The 14,713-nt window shown below is 37.9% G+C and overlaps 1 protein-coding gene across 5 annotated transcripts in view; it reads left to right on the top strand.

Annotated features, from left to right (window-relative positions):
* Positions 1–14,713, top strand: part of HDX (highly divergent homeobox) — a 280,874-nt gene that overhangs the window by 220,544 nt on the left and 45,617 nt on the right. For 2 of the 5 annotated variants that reach the window (XR_004813079.2, XR_003129594.3), the window contains 3 exons: positions 1,909–2,197; positions 5,483–5,579; positions 7,589–7,726. Coding sequence is in view for 1 of the 5 variants with exons in the window: in XM_025431849.3 (XP_025287634.1) it covers positions 1,909–2,034 (126 nt within the window). In the remaining 4 variants the exon portion in view is untranslated. Of the gene's footprint in view, positions 1–1,908; positions 6,318–7,588; positions 7,727–14,713 lie in introns of those variants that run through there. The other 3 variants (XR_007409409.1, XR_003129595.3, XM_025431849.3) reach the window with 3 other exon arrangements.

The following is a 14,713-nucleotide window of genomic DNA, read 5'->3' as shown; positions in this document are numbered from 1 at the left end:
CAAAGTTGCAATCCAGTAAGATAGTAAAAAGAAATTTGAAGTGGACCTTATGCATCAGTAATGCCCCATGCTGCCTTATATATAGTCAGTCAGCACATGACATGAAATAACAAAATAAATAAATAAATAAATAAATAAATAAATAAATAAATAAATAAAATTTTCTTTTGACTTGAAGGTCTCCCCACTAGCATTTAGAATGTCATTAAGTCCGTTCATTTACTTGGCTTTCTAATACTCTAAGCACATCATCAATGAATGTGAGTTGGAGGACTTTGACTTTTTAAATATGGCTTCTTCACAGTTGCAAAGTGAACTAAATGCAGTGGTGTATTTCTCATAAACCATGATCAGCCACTATGAACAGCCTAGTCAGTTCCATTTTGACTGGGTTAGTGATAAACAACCATTATATAAGAAAACGGCTTTGTGTCCTATGACTGCAACCTAACACCTTAGAAATAATATAGAACCAGTAGATCACTGCTTTGTAAATTCTCCAAATTTCAGCAAGAAGTTCATGAGCTTTAATAGTATAAAATAAATAACAACTGTTCTATCAGATAGGAGTTAGTCTTTCATTATGTAGATTGACAAAAAGGAGAAAGGTTCTAATCTTGTCTCTCTGCTATAAGACAAAAGGTATAAATGTCATTTATTTTAATAAAGTAAATAAAATGTTATCTTATTTCAACAATGGATTTCATAAATTCTCCAATATGCCCTGCCTCTCTGTTCTTTAATTCAGTATGGCAAGCTTGCATTTGTCCCTGTTCCCTTGGTCTTTATTGGTGCTGCACCCAAAGCCCACACTACAATTAATTCTGCAAAAGTACCCAGATATGATATATTATTTTTAATATTGGCAGTGTCAAAATAATCATTTAGTTCACAGTATTTTTTATGGTCCAGTGAGCATTAGCACAGTCAATCACGTAAAACTATTAATTATTTATTCCTCTTGTATGGGTGCATGCTCTACAATTCCAGCTGAAACACTTATACCATGGCAAAGCTTAGTTCATGACTCTTGGCTTATTTTCATTACTCCAATAGAGAAATGAGCAGCCCTCTTAGATACATATTTCCACAACTAGTTTCATTGGTTCAATGGGTTGGTACTTGGCCATCTATAGATAAGGCCATAGCCTAAGAAAAGAAAAAAAAATACTTGGAATTTTCAAGTTGTTAATGTTTAGTTTAAAGTAGAATAACTGAGATTTTTTCCTAATTGATATGTTCTTTCTCCCACTGAAGTACCAATTAATCTTGTGAAAAGTATTTTTCTCCAAAGGACAGCATAAGTGGGCAGGAGTATTTTAATAATGAATATAATTTTAAAGTCCTTTAGCAGTGATCAGTGAACATTTAAAACTAGTATGAGGGACACCTGGGTGGCTCAGCAGTTAAGCTTCTGCCTTCAGCTCAGGGCGTGATCCTGGAGACCCGGGCTCCAGTCCCACATCAGGCTCCCTGCATGGAGCCTGCTTCTCCCTCTCCTTCTGCCTGTGTTTCTGCCTCTCTCTGTCTGTGTCTCTCATGAATGAATGAATGAATGAATGAATGAATAAATAAATAAATTTAAAAAAATTAGTATGAAAATCACTTTTCTCAAATACTTCAAAGCACTTGGTTCAAAATAGTTGCTCATTTCCCTCCTGATTTCCCTTTGTCTAGGGTTTCACTCTATATAAACCACAATCTCAAGATCCAGTATTTTGTTACTTCCTTAATAGTGTATGAAGAGTTTTGCTTTATGTAAGGTATTGTATAAGGTCCTGAAGAAAAATGTTTCATTCTTTAAGTACATGAAAATAAATTGACAAGAGAGAACACTTATTAACATAAAATTGGGGGAAAAAAACTTGCCCACATACTAATTCTAAAAAATTGATTTTTCTGACTCAGGCACTGCTGTCAGATTTACCTCCTGAATTAGAAGAGATGGATTTCAATCATGCCTCACCGGAGCCTGATGATACCTCATTCAGTGTGTCTTCTTTATCTGAGAAAAATGCCTCAGACAGTTTGTGATTTGAGGGGGATATGTAATACAGCCTTTTGGCTGCCTAACAGGTGTACATTTCAAGATAACTTCATTCTGTTGCCTCAAAATTCTTCAGTTGGAAAAACATATTGTTGAAACTTACATGTTCTGTGAAGAATGGACAAGATATAATGGCTACAGTGCAAAAATGTATGTGAAATTTAAAAGCAGCATTTTTTCCAAACTGACAAAAATCTGGGGAAAAGTGTATTTAATTTTTAGCAGTTTATCTATGAAATGCATAATACCTAATTTCTGAAAGATTTTGTGTGGTTTTTAGAAGAATCTTAGTTTTAGTAATAGTTTTCACCAGAGACACAAAAATAAAGGTATTTCAACATTGCTTATCAAGTTACTAAAGTTTGGTTAGTTTTGTTTTGTAGCCATTACATCTTTCTTCTCTCTCCTTTCCTATCATCCACATATACTTTTACTCAGGAAAGTGGACTAAAATTTGAAAACAAAACTTTAAAAATGATTTTACTTGGATGAGTCCTGGGATTTATTTTCCAATTCCTATGAGAATTTGACTTAAGCTAATGATTGAAAATTGAAGTGATTACTGGTATATATGTGTAAATTGTTGGTATTCTTCTTCTGTTTTCTAACCCAAATATCTGGGGGTAGGGGGAAGCACTATGGAAAAGTAATTAACCAACATGAAGTCAAATAAATTCAGTGTACAGAAACAAAATGTTGTAAAACATTAGTCTTAATGAGGATTTTTCATTGCTGTAAATGAAAAATATTGATAAGACTTACCTTTTACTAGTAAATTTGTGTAACTGAGTTAGATGAAATGTTGCACAAATATTACACATTTATATTTGTTTCAATTCTTGCATTTTATGAAACAGGAAGTCAAGGTGAGGCAGAGTCTTCTTTTTTAATCTAGTCACTCAGCTTTGCCACAAAATTTACCTCATTCTCATGTGAGGCTTGTACAGAGCCATCAGCCAAGGATAATATCCAAAATGAGTTATACACTACTATGAATGTAACTCACAATCCTCTGAATTTCCTGGACGTTATTCAGTGAGTACACTCCTAAAATGGGCATGTTACCCAGTTGTTCTATGAGTAGGTACCAGATGGCTACACACTGTAGAAAATTTTTGCAGACTGTTTCTTCTGGGGCACCAGATGGTATTAACAAGACCCATAGAAAGGTAAATGCCAGTTTCTCAGTTTCTCCCTAAGCACACAGAATCATCTATTTGTGAATTGGCTGTGTGGAATTGTGTTGCGTGGTTAATTTACTATTTATTCCTAAAAGATTAATCAAGTAGCTAGATTTTTTTTTAGAGAGAGGGAGAGAGAGAGATGAGGAGGGGCAGTGGGAGAGGGAGAGAGATAATCTTAAGCAGGCTCCATCTCCAGCATGGCTCCCTACTAGGGCTCAATCTTACAACCCTGAGATCATGACCTGAGAAGAAATCAAGACTCAGATACTTAACTGACTGAGCCACCCAGGTGCCCCAACTACGTGGTTCTTTTCGCCAAGTTTCTATGTCACATATTTTTGTAATTTGCAAGTAAAATCAGTTTTGATCTTGGAATTTACAGATACCAATTTATGAATGCAGAAAAGCAGTCATAAATGCTCGAATTCATTCAGTGAATATTTTTGAACTTGAAATGTCCCCTCCGCACATGTGTAAATAGTTAAGGTTCGTTGATAATCCTTCATTTTGTTAGCTATTGTTTATTATTGTTGCCATGCTACTGCTATGGTTCTTTTGTTAACAAAAATATTTCAATGGTTAGTTATGACCCCTTTTAGCTGAACGCCATATGGTTCTTTTCAAATAACGTTTAGTACTCCTTGCTGACAAGTAAAATTCCATTCAGAAAAAGAGTGCTAAGTAAAAGGATCTCAGACACTAAGATTAAATTTATAAGCCACACCAATTCCTCCATGAGCTAGAGTCCCTACTATATACAGCAAATGTAGAAACCATTTCTTAAGATAGAATGAACAAATTTCAGGCTTTCAAGTCTCTCTTAGGCGCTTCCTTCCTATCCATTGAATCTATCTTTAAACTCTAATTTCTTCTGCTTTAATTTAAGTTCTTTCTCATTCTGTTCTTATCACCAAGTAAGGATAGATAATTATCTCCTACATCTTTCAACTTTATGGACTATATTTGTCACATCTCAGCAACTAGTCACCAAATCAAAAACTATTCATTGGGCTTCTGCTATAGGGGCATTGGATTTCTACTCCTCAGCAAGCCATAAACTTCAAAATGAATTATGTCTTTTCACTTTTTCAGGGATAACAATAAAAAATTATTAAGTAGAAATTTTAATAGATTTAAAGGTTCCGTTAGGTGTGATTCCTATAAAAAATCCTCATGTATAATTTTGAAAAGAAGCATAGATGATTCCTTTATTCCTATTTAAAGTTTCATTAAAATAGAAACAATATACTTAGGAATCCTTTTGTTTTGGTATTTGTGTTTCAGCACCAGAATTTTCTTTTATTATCATTAAAATTAAAGCATTTTATAAATGACATTTGGTTGTTCTGTACCAGGAACCAAAGGAAATAGCTGTATCTAGAGAAAAAAAATCATAATTGACAAAATGAAATTAACCATTGCAGAGATTTTAAAAGATGTCAAAGCCAAGTATTAAAATTTTATTATGAAGAAATTATATTTTTGTACATATAGGTTGAAATTTTTTGAGACATCTTAAAGCAGAAAAAATATCAGTTTCACTGCTTTTGTGACATCTTCACAAAAGGGGAAGAAAAACAACTAGTGTTTCTTTCTTTAGGGCTTTGACACGTTAAAACAAGCCATACTATGTGAAGCATCTCTCACAAAGACAGATATCAAGGTGAAAAAGGTTTTCTTTCCCTTTTCACTGCATTTTGATGTCTGCTTTCAGCTAGGGATAGCCAGTTTCTAAGTAACAAATGTTTATCTAAGGGCACTTACCTTAAAATGTGTATTAAAAATAACCTGAAGGTACCCTCCTCATTCCACCCAAGCTAATGTTAGTCACAAGAAAATGAGAACTGCAGTTATCCTGGAAAATAGGAAACTTAGCACATGCAAGGAAAATGTTAAAAAGAAAATTGGTCTTTTTGGAGGGCACCTGGGTGGCTCAGTTGGTTAAGCAACTGCCTTTGGCTCAGGTCATGATCTTAGGGTCCTGGGATGGAGCCCAGCATTGGGCTTCCTGCTCAGCAGAGGTCTGCTTCTCCCTTTGCCCCTCTCCCACTTGCTGTCTCTTTCTCTCTCTATAGTGAATAAACGTTTAAGAAAAAGAAAATTAATCTTTTCATGGAAATGGGATATTTTGTTATAAGGTCAGGTATCCACATTAGGACTTCTATGCTACCATTGTAATAATGATAAAATGTTATTGTTGAAGAAGAAAAAGCTACAAACCAATCACATCTTGTGCTCTCTATACTACCAGACTTCAAGAAATGTTGGAGAGGCCATTTCCCCAAAGGAAGCAGCATCTATTTTAAGACACTTCCATATTCAGCCATTTTAAGTTTGTAGGAGAAAACGTAAGTGGTGTATTTAAAAGAATTCTAGGCTCTAAATTATACTTTATTGCTTTATGTTTTGGAGGAGGGGACAGTCAGCCCATTTCCAAGGAATAATTCCCCCCCCTTAGCCTGATGGTTCATTATTATTTTCTAGGAGAAATTCTGAGAAAATTTAAATTCTGCCCTTCTCCCACATTATAGTAATGGTATACAAGGAATATTGTCTATTTTAAAAAATATATTAGATTTTCATTCAGGTCCTCAAAGTGACATATTCTGTCAAATTACCTTTTTAAGGGAACCATCAGTGCTATAGTGTCTAAAAGATGAATTAATGTTTATCTTTGAAGTTGGTGTTATCCTTGGCAGACAACACTATCATACTCATCCTATCAAGCTATGCTCTGTGATGATATAAGGGAGGATCCTGATAATTTGGGAGACTACAGTTAGCATATCGCCCCAAACAAACCATTATTAAGAACAGATTTGCTAAGAGGGAAAAAGAATAAAATAATATTTTCATGAAAATACAATTGATTGCTCCGTTAAAGTTTATACTGAGTATATATTGCTCTGAATTGAAATTTTATTTTGTATTAACTTGTTAAGTAATTCCTTTAAGTGATCCTGCATCCCATTTTACTGATACTACCTCTGAAATATATTACCACCTTAAAAGCACATCACTGTAATGTGATTTTTGTAGGGTTTTTATTTAAACTTTTATAGAGGCAATAAATGATTTCCAACTAATAGACATCTATTTCTTTCTTTTAATGTTTATTTTTCTTTCTAAGTCTTTGTGGTTTTGTTTTGTTTTGGAGAGAGAGAGAGAGAGAGAGAGAGAGAGCAAGAGTCGGGGAAGGAGGGACAGAGGAAGAAGGAGAATCTTAAGAAAGCTACACATTTAGTGGGGAATCCAATATTGGGCTCTATCTCATGACCCTGAGCTTAAACCAAGAGTCAGACACTTAAACAACTGAGCCACCCAGATGCTCCATAAGTCTTTTTGTTTTAAAAATGGTTCTTTTCAGTAGAGGAGTGAAAATATCAGTGAGGGTGACAAAACATGAGAGACACCTAACTCTGGGAAATGAACAGGGGGTAGTGGAAGGGGAGGTGGACGGGAGGTTGGAGTGACTGGGTGATGGGCACTGAGGGGGGCACTTGGCGGGATGAGCACTGGGTGTTATGCTATATGTTGGCAAATTGAACTCCAATAAAAATTTTTTAAAAAGATTAATACTAAATTTGAGCTGGGTGTAATAAAAAAAAATGAGTAAATAAATAAAAAAAGAATGGTTCCTTTCAGAAAGGAGGGGAAAAATTAGAGAGGGAGACAAACCATGAGAGACTCCTAACTCTGGGAAACAAAAGGTTGCAGAGGGGAAGTGGGGGGGGGGTAACTGGGATGGACAATGAGGAGGGCACTTGATGGGATAAGCATTGAGTGTTATATTATATGTTGGCAAATTGGATTTAAATGTAAAAAATGTAAAAAAACAACTTTCCACTTGGCTTTGAAAAAAATTGTTCCTTTTATAAGGATAGTATTTTCCTCCCCAAAATAAATTTCTGATTAAAAAAACCCAAAATACAAAGAATAATAAGGCACTGGTGGTCAGAGAAAGGGGAACTTGTAATGTTCAAGTGGAAATTTGGTTGACTTCCAAGCTGCCACATATGTCATTTTTAATTGACTTTACTTAAAAAAATAATTACTGTAATATCAATGTAATAGAGTGAATATTCTATAATAGATAACAGATTTGTCCAGGATAGGATATTTAAATGGTAAAACCAGCAAGTAAATTGCCACAGCATAAACAAAGAATGTTATTTTCAGAAAGGGAGACAGAACGTAAAGACTGCTAACTCTGGGAAACGAACTAGGGGTGGTAGAAGGGGAGGAGGGCAGGGGGTGGGAGTGAATGGGTGACGGGCACTGGGGGTTATTCTGTATGTTAGTAAATTGAACACCAATAAAAAATAATTTTTTTTAAATTTTTATTTATTTATGATAGTCACAGAGAGAGAGAGAGAGAGGCAGAGACACAGGCAGAGGGAGAAGCAGGCTCCATGCACCGGGAGCCCGACGTGGGATTCGATCCTGGGTCTCCAGGATCGCGCCCTGGGCCAAAGGCAGGCGCCAAACCGCTGCGCCACCCAGGGATCCCAATAAAAAATAAATTTAAAAAAATCCATTAAAAAAAAGAATGTTATTTTCATAGCAAAATTTTCAAAGTGACGGTGTTGCATCTAACTTTTGCTTTCTTTGACATCAGTAGAGCATGCTTTTAATTTGGGTAGAATATGCCCATGTCTTTTTTTTTTTCAAAATCTTAAATCAATTAAACTATTCATGTTACCTAACTAATGGGAGAGGACAGGGGATGAGTTTCAAAAAGCACATCAGCAGTTTTCCTTCCCAGTTGATAAATTTTCAAGAGTGTTGCAAGGAGAAAAATCACATACAAACAAGAGCTTCAAATGACCCCTCTTTCTCAGCCTGCAAAAACATTGAGTTAAGGTGGTGAAATCCTTTGATTTTACAAAAATGAATGGGAATTATTATAAATCTATTTAAGGTACAAGTTAATGGATGAGCATGCCCCTAGGATTGAATAATGTTTTTCACAACCTTTTATACTAGTTTTTTACATTTCTTATGTGTATTATATTACAAAGTAATATATGTTCCTTTTAGACATTCTAGAAAATGTAAATAGTATAAAAAAGACAAACACTTGTAACCCACAAATCATTGATAACATCTTAGTATATTTCATTCCGGTCATTTCTTCTGCATATTACATATATTCAGCAAAATTCGGATTATACTGAATATGTTTTTTCATTTCCTGCTGTTTTTATTTTTTTTTTAAAAAAGATTGTACCTATTTATTCATGAGAGACACAGAGAGAGAGAGAGAGAGAGGCAGAGACACAGGCAGAGAGAGAAGCAGACTCCATACAGGGAGCCCGATGTGGGACTCGATCCCAGAACTCCAGGATAACCTCCTGGGCCAAAAGCAGGCGCTAATCTGCTGAGCTACCCAGGGATTCCCCAAGATTTTCTTAATTATGTATTGATAGCATTCCTATGTAATCATTCTCCACCAAGGAATTTTACATTTGTACTTAAAGGGAGAATTTTAAAAATTTATATCAGAAAAAAAACACAAAAATTTCATCAATAACAATGCATCTGTTCTAGAGAACTAATAAGTAGCTGCTTTACATAAGAACCATACTTCCTATTCTATATTGAAAACATATAATGTTATTTTTTTAAATTTTTTATTGGAGTTCAATATGCCAACATTTAGCATAACACCGGTACTCATCCTGCCAACTGCCCCCCCTCAGTGCCCATCACTCAGTCACCCCATACCCCCACCCACCTCCACTTCACTACCCCTTGATAATTTCCCAGAGTTAGGTGTCTCTCATGTTTTGTCACCCTCACTGATATTTTCACTCATTTTCTCTCCTTTCCCTTTATTCTCTTTCACTATGTTTTATATTCCCCAAATGAATGAGACCATATACTGTTTGTCCTTCTCTGATTGACTTATTTCATTCAGCATAATACCCTCCAGTTCCATCCACCTCAAAGCAAATGGTGGGTTTTTGTCATTTCTAATGGCTGAGTAATATTCCATTGAATACATATACCACACCTTCTTTATCCATTCATCTTTCGATGGACACTGAGGCTCCTTCCACAGTTTGGCTATTGTGGACATTGCTGCTAGAAACATCGGGGTGCAGCTGTCCCAGCATTTCACTGCATCTGTATCTTTGGGGTAAATCCCCAGTAGTGCAATTGCTGGGTCGTAGGGTAAATCTATTTTTAACTCTGAGGAACCTCCACACAGTTCTCCATAGTGGCTGCACCAGTTCACGTTCCACCTACAGTACAAGAGGGTTCCCCTTTCTCCACATCCTCTCCAACATTTGCTGTTTCCTGCCTTGTGAATTTTCCCCATTCTCACTGGTGTGAGGTGGTATCTCATTGTGGTTTTGATTTGTATTTCCCTGATGGCCAGTGATGCGGAGCATTTTCTCATGTGCATGTTGGCCATGTCTATGTCTTCCTCTGTGAGATTTCTGTTTGCGTCTTTTGCCCATTTCATGATTGGATTGTTTGTTTCTTTGATGTTGAGTTTCATAAGTTCTTTAGAGATCTTGGATACTAGCCCTTTATCTGATAGGTCATTTGCAAATATCTTCTCCCATTCTGTAGGTTCTCTATGAGTTTGGTTGACTGTTTCGTTTCTTGTGCAAAAGCTTCTGATCTTGATGAAGTCCCAAGAGTTCATTTTTGCTTTTGTTTCTCTTGGTTTCATGGATGTATCTTGCAAGAAGTTACTGTGGCCAAGTTCAAAAAGGTTGTGGCCTGTGTTCTCCTCTAGGATTTTGATGGAATCTTGTCTCACATTTAGATCTTTCATCCATTTTGAGTTTATCTTTGTGTATGGTGTAAGAGAATGGTCCAGTTACATTCTTCTGCATGTAGATGTCCAATATCCCAACACCATTTATTGAAGAGACTGTCTTTCTTCCAGTGGATAGTCTTTCCTGCTTTGTCGAATACAGTTCACCATAAAGTTGAGGGTCCACTTCTGGGTTCTCTACTCTGTTCCATTGATCAATGTGTCTGTTTTTGTGCCAGTACCACACTGTCTTGATGACCACAGCTTTGTAATACAACCTGAAATCTGGCATTGTGATGCCCCCAGCAACGGTTTTCTTTTTTCATATTCCCCTGGCTATTCGTGGTCTTTTCTGATTCCACACAAATCTTAAAATGACTTGTTCTAACTCTCTGAAGAAAGTCCATGGTATTTTGATAGGGATTGCATTAAACGTGTAAATTGCCCTGGGTAGCATTGATATTTTTACAATATTAATTCTGCCAATCCATGAGCGTGGAATATTTTTCCATCTCTTTGTGTCTTCCTCAATTCTTTCAGAAGTGTTCTGTAGTTTTTAGGGTATAGATCCTTTACCTCTTTTTTTTAATAAATTTATTTTTTATTGGTGTTCAATTTGCCAACATATAGAATAACACCCAGTGTTCATCCCATCAAGTGCCCTCCTCAGTGCCCTTCATCCAGTCTCCCCCATCCTCAGCGCACCTCCCCTTCTACCACCCCTAGCTCGTTTCCCAGGGTTAGGAGTCTCTCATGTTCTGTCTCCCTTTCTGATATTTCCCACTCATTTTTCTCCTTTCCCCTTTACTCCCTTTCACTATTTTTTATATTCCCCAAAACAATGAGACCATATAATGTTTGTCCTTCTCTTATTGACTTATTTCATTAAGCATAATACCCTCCAGTTCCATCCACCTCAAAGCAAATGGTGGGTTTTTGTCATTTCTAATGGCTGAGTAATATACCATTGTATACATAAACCACATATTCTTTAACCATTCATCTTTCGAAGGACACCAAGGCTATTTCCACAGTTTGGCTATTGTGGACATTGCTGCTATAAACATCGGGGTGCAGGTGTCCCGGGGTTTCACTGCATCTGTATCTTTGGGGAAAATTCCCAGCAGTGCAATTGCTGAGTCATAGTGCAGATCTATTTTTAACTCTTTGAGGAACCTCCACACAGTTTTCCTATTCTTTGGAACAGCTTTAGTAGAACAGATATTATCTCTTCTTTTAACGTTTGAGACAATTCCCCAGGGAAGCCATCTGGCCCTGAACTTTTGTGTCTTGGGATGTTTTTGATGACTGCTTCAATTTCCTCCCTGATACTGGCCTGTTAAGGTGTTCTATTTCTTCCAGTTCTAGTTTTGGTAGTTTGTGGTTTTCCAGAATGCGTCCATTTCTTCTAGATTGCCTAATATATTGGCGTATAGTTGCACATAATGTGTTTTTAAAATTGTATTTCCTTGGTGTTGGTGGTGATCTCCCTTTCTCATTCATGATTTTATTAATTTGAGTCTTCTCTCTCTTCTTTTTAATAAGGCTGGCTAATGGTTTATCTACCTTATTAATTCTTTCAAAGAACCAACTCCTGGTTTTGTTGATCTGTTCCACAGTTCTTCTGGTCTCTATTTCATTGAGTTCTGCTCGAATCTTCATTAACTCCTTTCTTCTGCTGGGTGTAGGATCTGTTTGCTGTTTTTTTCTCCAGCTCCTTTAGGTGCAAGGTTAGCTTTTATATTTGAGTTCTTTCCAGTTTTTGGAGGGATGCTTGTATTGCAATGTATTTCCCCCTCAGGACTGCTTTTGCTGTATCCCAAAGATTTTGAACGGTTGTATATTTATTCTCATTAGTTTCCATGAATCTTCTTAATTCTTCTCTAAATTCCTGGTTGACCCTTTCATCTTTTAGCAGGATGGTTCTTAATCTCCACATGCTTGAAATCCTTCCAAACTTCTTGTGATTTAGTTCTAATTTCAAAGCATTATGGTCTGAAAATATGCAGAGGATGATCCCAATCTTTTGGTATTGGTTAATACCTGCTTTGTGACCCAGTATGTGGTCTATTCTGGAGAAAGTTCCATGTGCACTTAAGAAGAATGTGTATTCAGTTGCGTTTTGATGTAAACTTCTGTAAATATCTGTGAAATCCATCTGGTCCAGTGTATCATTTAAAGCTCTCGTTTCTTTGGAGATGTTCTGCTTAGAATACCTGTCGATTGTAGAAAGTGCTACATTCAAGTCACCAAGTATAAGTGTATTATTATCTAAGTATGTCTTAACTTTGGTTATTAATTGATATACATGGCAGCTCCCACATTCGGGGCATAAATATTGATGATTGTTAGGTCCTCGTGTTGGATAGACCCTTTAACTATGATACTATGATATAGTGTCCCTCTTCATCTCTTACTACCGTCTTTGGGATAAACTTTAGTTTATCTGATATAAGGATGGCTACCCCTGGTTTCTTTTTGGGCCATTTGAATGGTACATAGTTCTCCAATCTTTTTTTTTTCAGGCTGTAGGTGTCCTTATGTCTAACATGAGTCTCTTGTAGACAGCAAATAGATGGGTCTTGTTTTTTTATCCAGTCTGAAACCCTGCGCCTTTTGATGGGGTTATGAAGCCCATTCACTTTCAGAGTTACTCTTGAAAGATATGAATTTAGTGTCATCATGATACCTATTCAGTCCCTTATTTTGTGGATTGTTTCCTTGGACTTCCTCTTTCTTTTACAGAGTCCCCCTTAATATTTCTTGGAGAACTGGTTTGGAGGTCACATATTCTTCCAGTTTCTGCCTATCTTGGAAGCTCTTTATCTCTCCATCTATTCTGAATGAGAGCCTTGCTGGATAAAGTATTCTTGGATGCATGTTCTTCTCCTTTAGGACCCTGGATATATCCTGCCATCCCTTTCTGGCCTGCCAGGTCTCTGTGGAGGTCTGCTGTTAATTTAGTATTTCTCCCCATAAATGTTAGAGATTTCTTGTCTCTTGCTGCTTTAAGGATCTTCTCTTTATCTTTGGAATTTGCAAGCTTCACTATTAAATGTCGAGGTGTTGAGTGGTTTTTATTGATTTTAGGCAGGGATCTCTCTATTTCCTGGATCTGAATGCCTGTTTCCCTTCCCAGATTAGGAAAGTTTTCAGCTGTTTTGTTCAAATACATATTCTTGCCCTCTGTCCCTTTCGGCACCCTCGGGAACCCCAATTAAACATAGATTTTTCCTCTGAGGCTGTCATTTATTTCCCTTAACCTATCCTCATGATCTTTTAATTGTTTTCCTCTTTTTTCCCCATTTTCCCCTTTGCTATCAACTTGTCTTCTATGTCACTCACTCATTCTTCTTCCTCATTAACCCTCGTTTTTTGGACCTCTAGTTTGGATTGCATCTCATTCTATTGATTTTTAATTTCTGCCTGATTAGATCTAAATTCTGCAGTCATGAAGTCTCTTGAGTCCTTTATGCTTTTTTCTAGAGCTACCAGTAGCTTTATAATAGTGCTTCTGAATTTGCTTTCTATCATCGAATTGTAATCCAAATTTTATAATTCTGTGGGAGAGAGGACTGTTTCTGTTTCTTTATTTTGAGGTCAGGTTTTCCTTCCAGTCATTTTGCTCAGTGCAGAGTGGCCAAAAACAGTTGTAATGGGAAAAGGAGAAAAAGACGAGAAATAAGAAAAGAAAACGATAAAAAGAAGAAAAAAAAGAAGAGAAAAAAATGGGGGGATGCAAACAGAAAACAAGGGTGAGTATCCTCTGATTCTATATACTGTAAATCCCTCGATTTCCCCTGGAACCTTCCAGTGCTTCTTGGTCAAGAACTTGCTTTTCCCCTAAGTGGTCTTCTGGGGGAGGGGCCTGCTGTGCTGATTCTCAGGTGTGAGCACTTGGGGGAGCTGCTCAGCCCCCTGCCTGGTGCAGGGCTCAGTGGGAGTTTTTTATTCTGTGAGGCCCCAGGAGGAACAACAGTGGTGGCAGCCAGCTCTCCAGCCCTGTAGTCAGCACCAGCACTAACTACCACAGCTCTCAGTCTGCAGGGGCCTGGATGCTCCGGGGGTGGGGCCGCCGATCTGCACAGCTCGGAGCCGCCAAGCGGCAGGAGAATCCTTGCTGTCCGGTGCCCTCCCGGCCTCTGCCTGTCCCAGAAGGAGCGCTGGATGTTGGGCTATGTCCCCAGTTGCCCTGGGCTCTGAGTCCTGCGCTGCTGGATTTGCGCTCCCGGGCCGCTCCCTCCATGTGGAGCCGCGGCCTGAGCAGCCACCTGAGCTGCTCCCGGGGCCCAGCCGCGGGCACACTGCAGCCCTTTAGGGAGCTCGGCCGTGGTTTGTGGCGCGCTCTCCCCCGGGGGCGCAGGTGCTCTGTTAGTGCCCCTGGGAGCCTGAGGGCATCCCTGCCCCTCCTGGGATCCTGCACGAACTCTCTGCCAGCGCCTTTCCATCTGGGAAGATTGATAAAGCTCCTGCTTCTCCGGGAGGGGGCTTTCCTGTCCTGGAGGCAGTCTCCATATGGCCTTAGCCCACTCCTCATGGGGCCCCTCCCCCTGGATGCTTTTTTTTTCTTTATTTTTTTTCTGTCTTCCTATCTTGATAGAAAAGCGAACTCTTCTCACTGTAGCATTCCAGGTGTTCACTCTTTAAATCTCAGGCCGAATTCGTAGGTTTTCAGGATGCTTTGAAAGTTATCTAGGGATCCCTGGGTGG

This window comes from Canis lupus, chromosome X (genome assembly GCF_003254725.2).
Source record: "Canis lupus dingo isolate Sandy chromosome X, ASM325472v2, whole genome shotgun sequence".
Taxonomy (NCBI): domain Eukaryota; kingdom Metazoa; phylum Chordata; class Mammalia; order Carnivora; family Canidae; genus Canis; species Canis lupus.
This window is presented reverse-complemented; position numbering and strand designations above follow the sequence as displayed.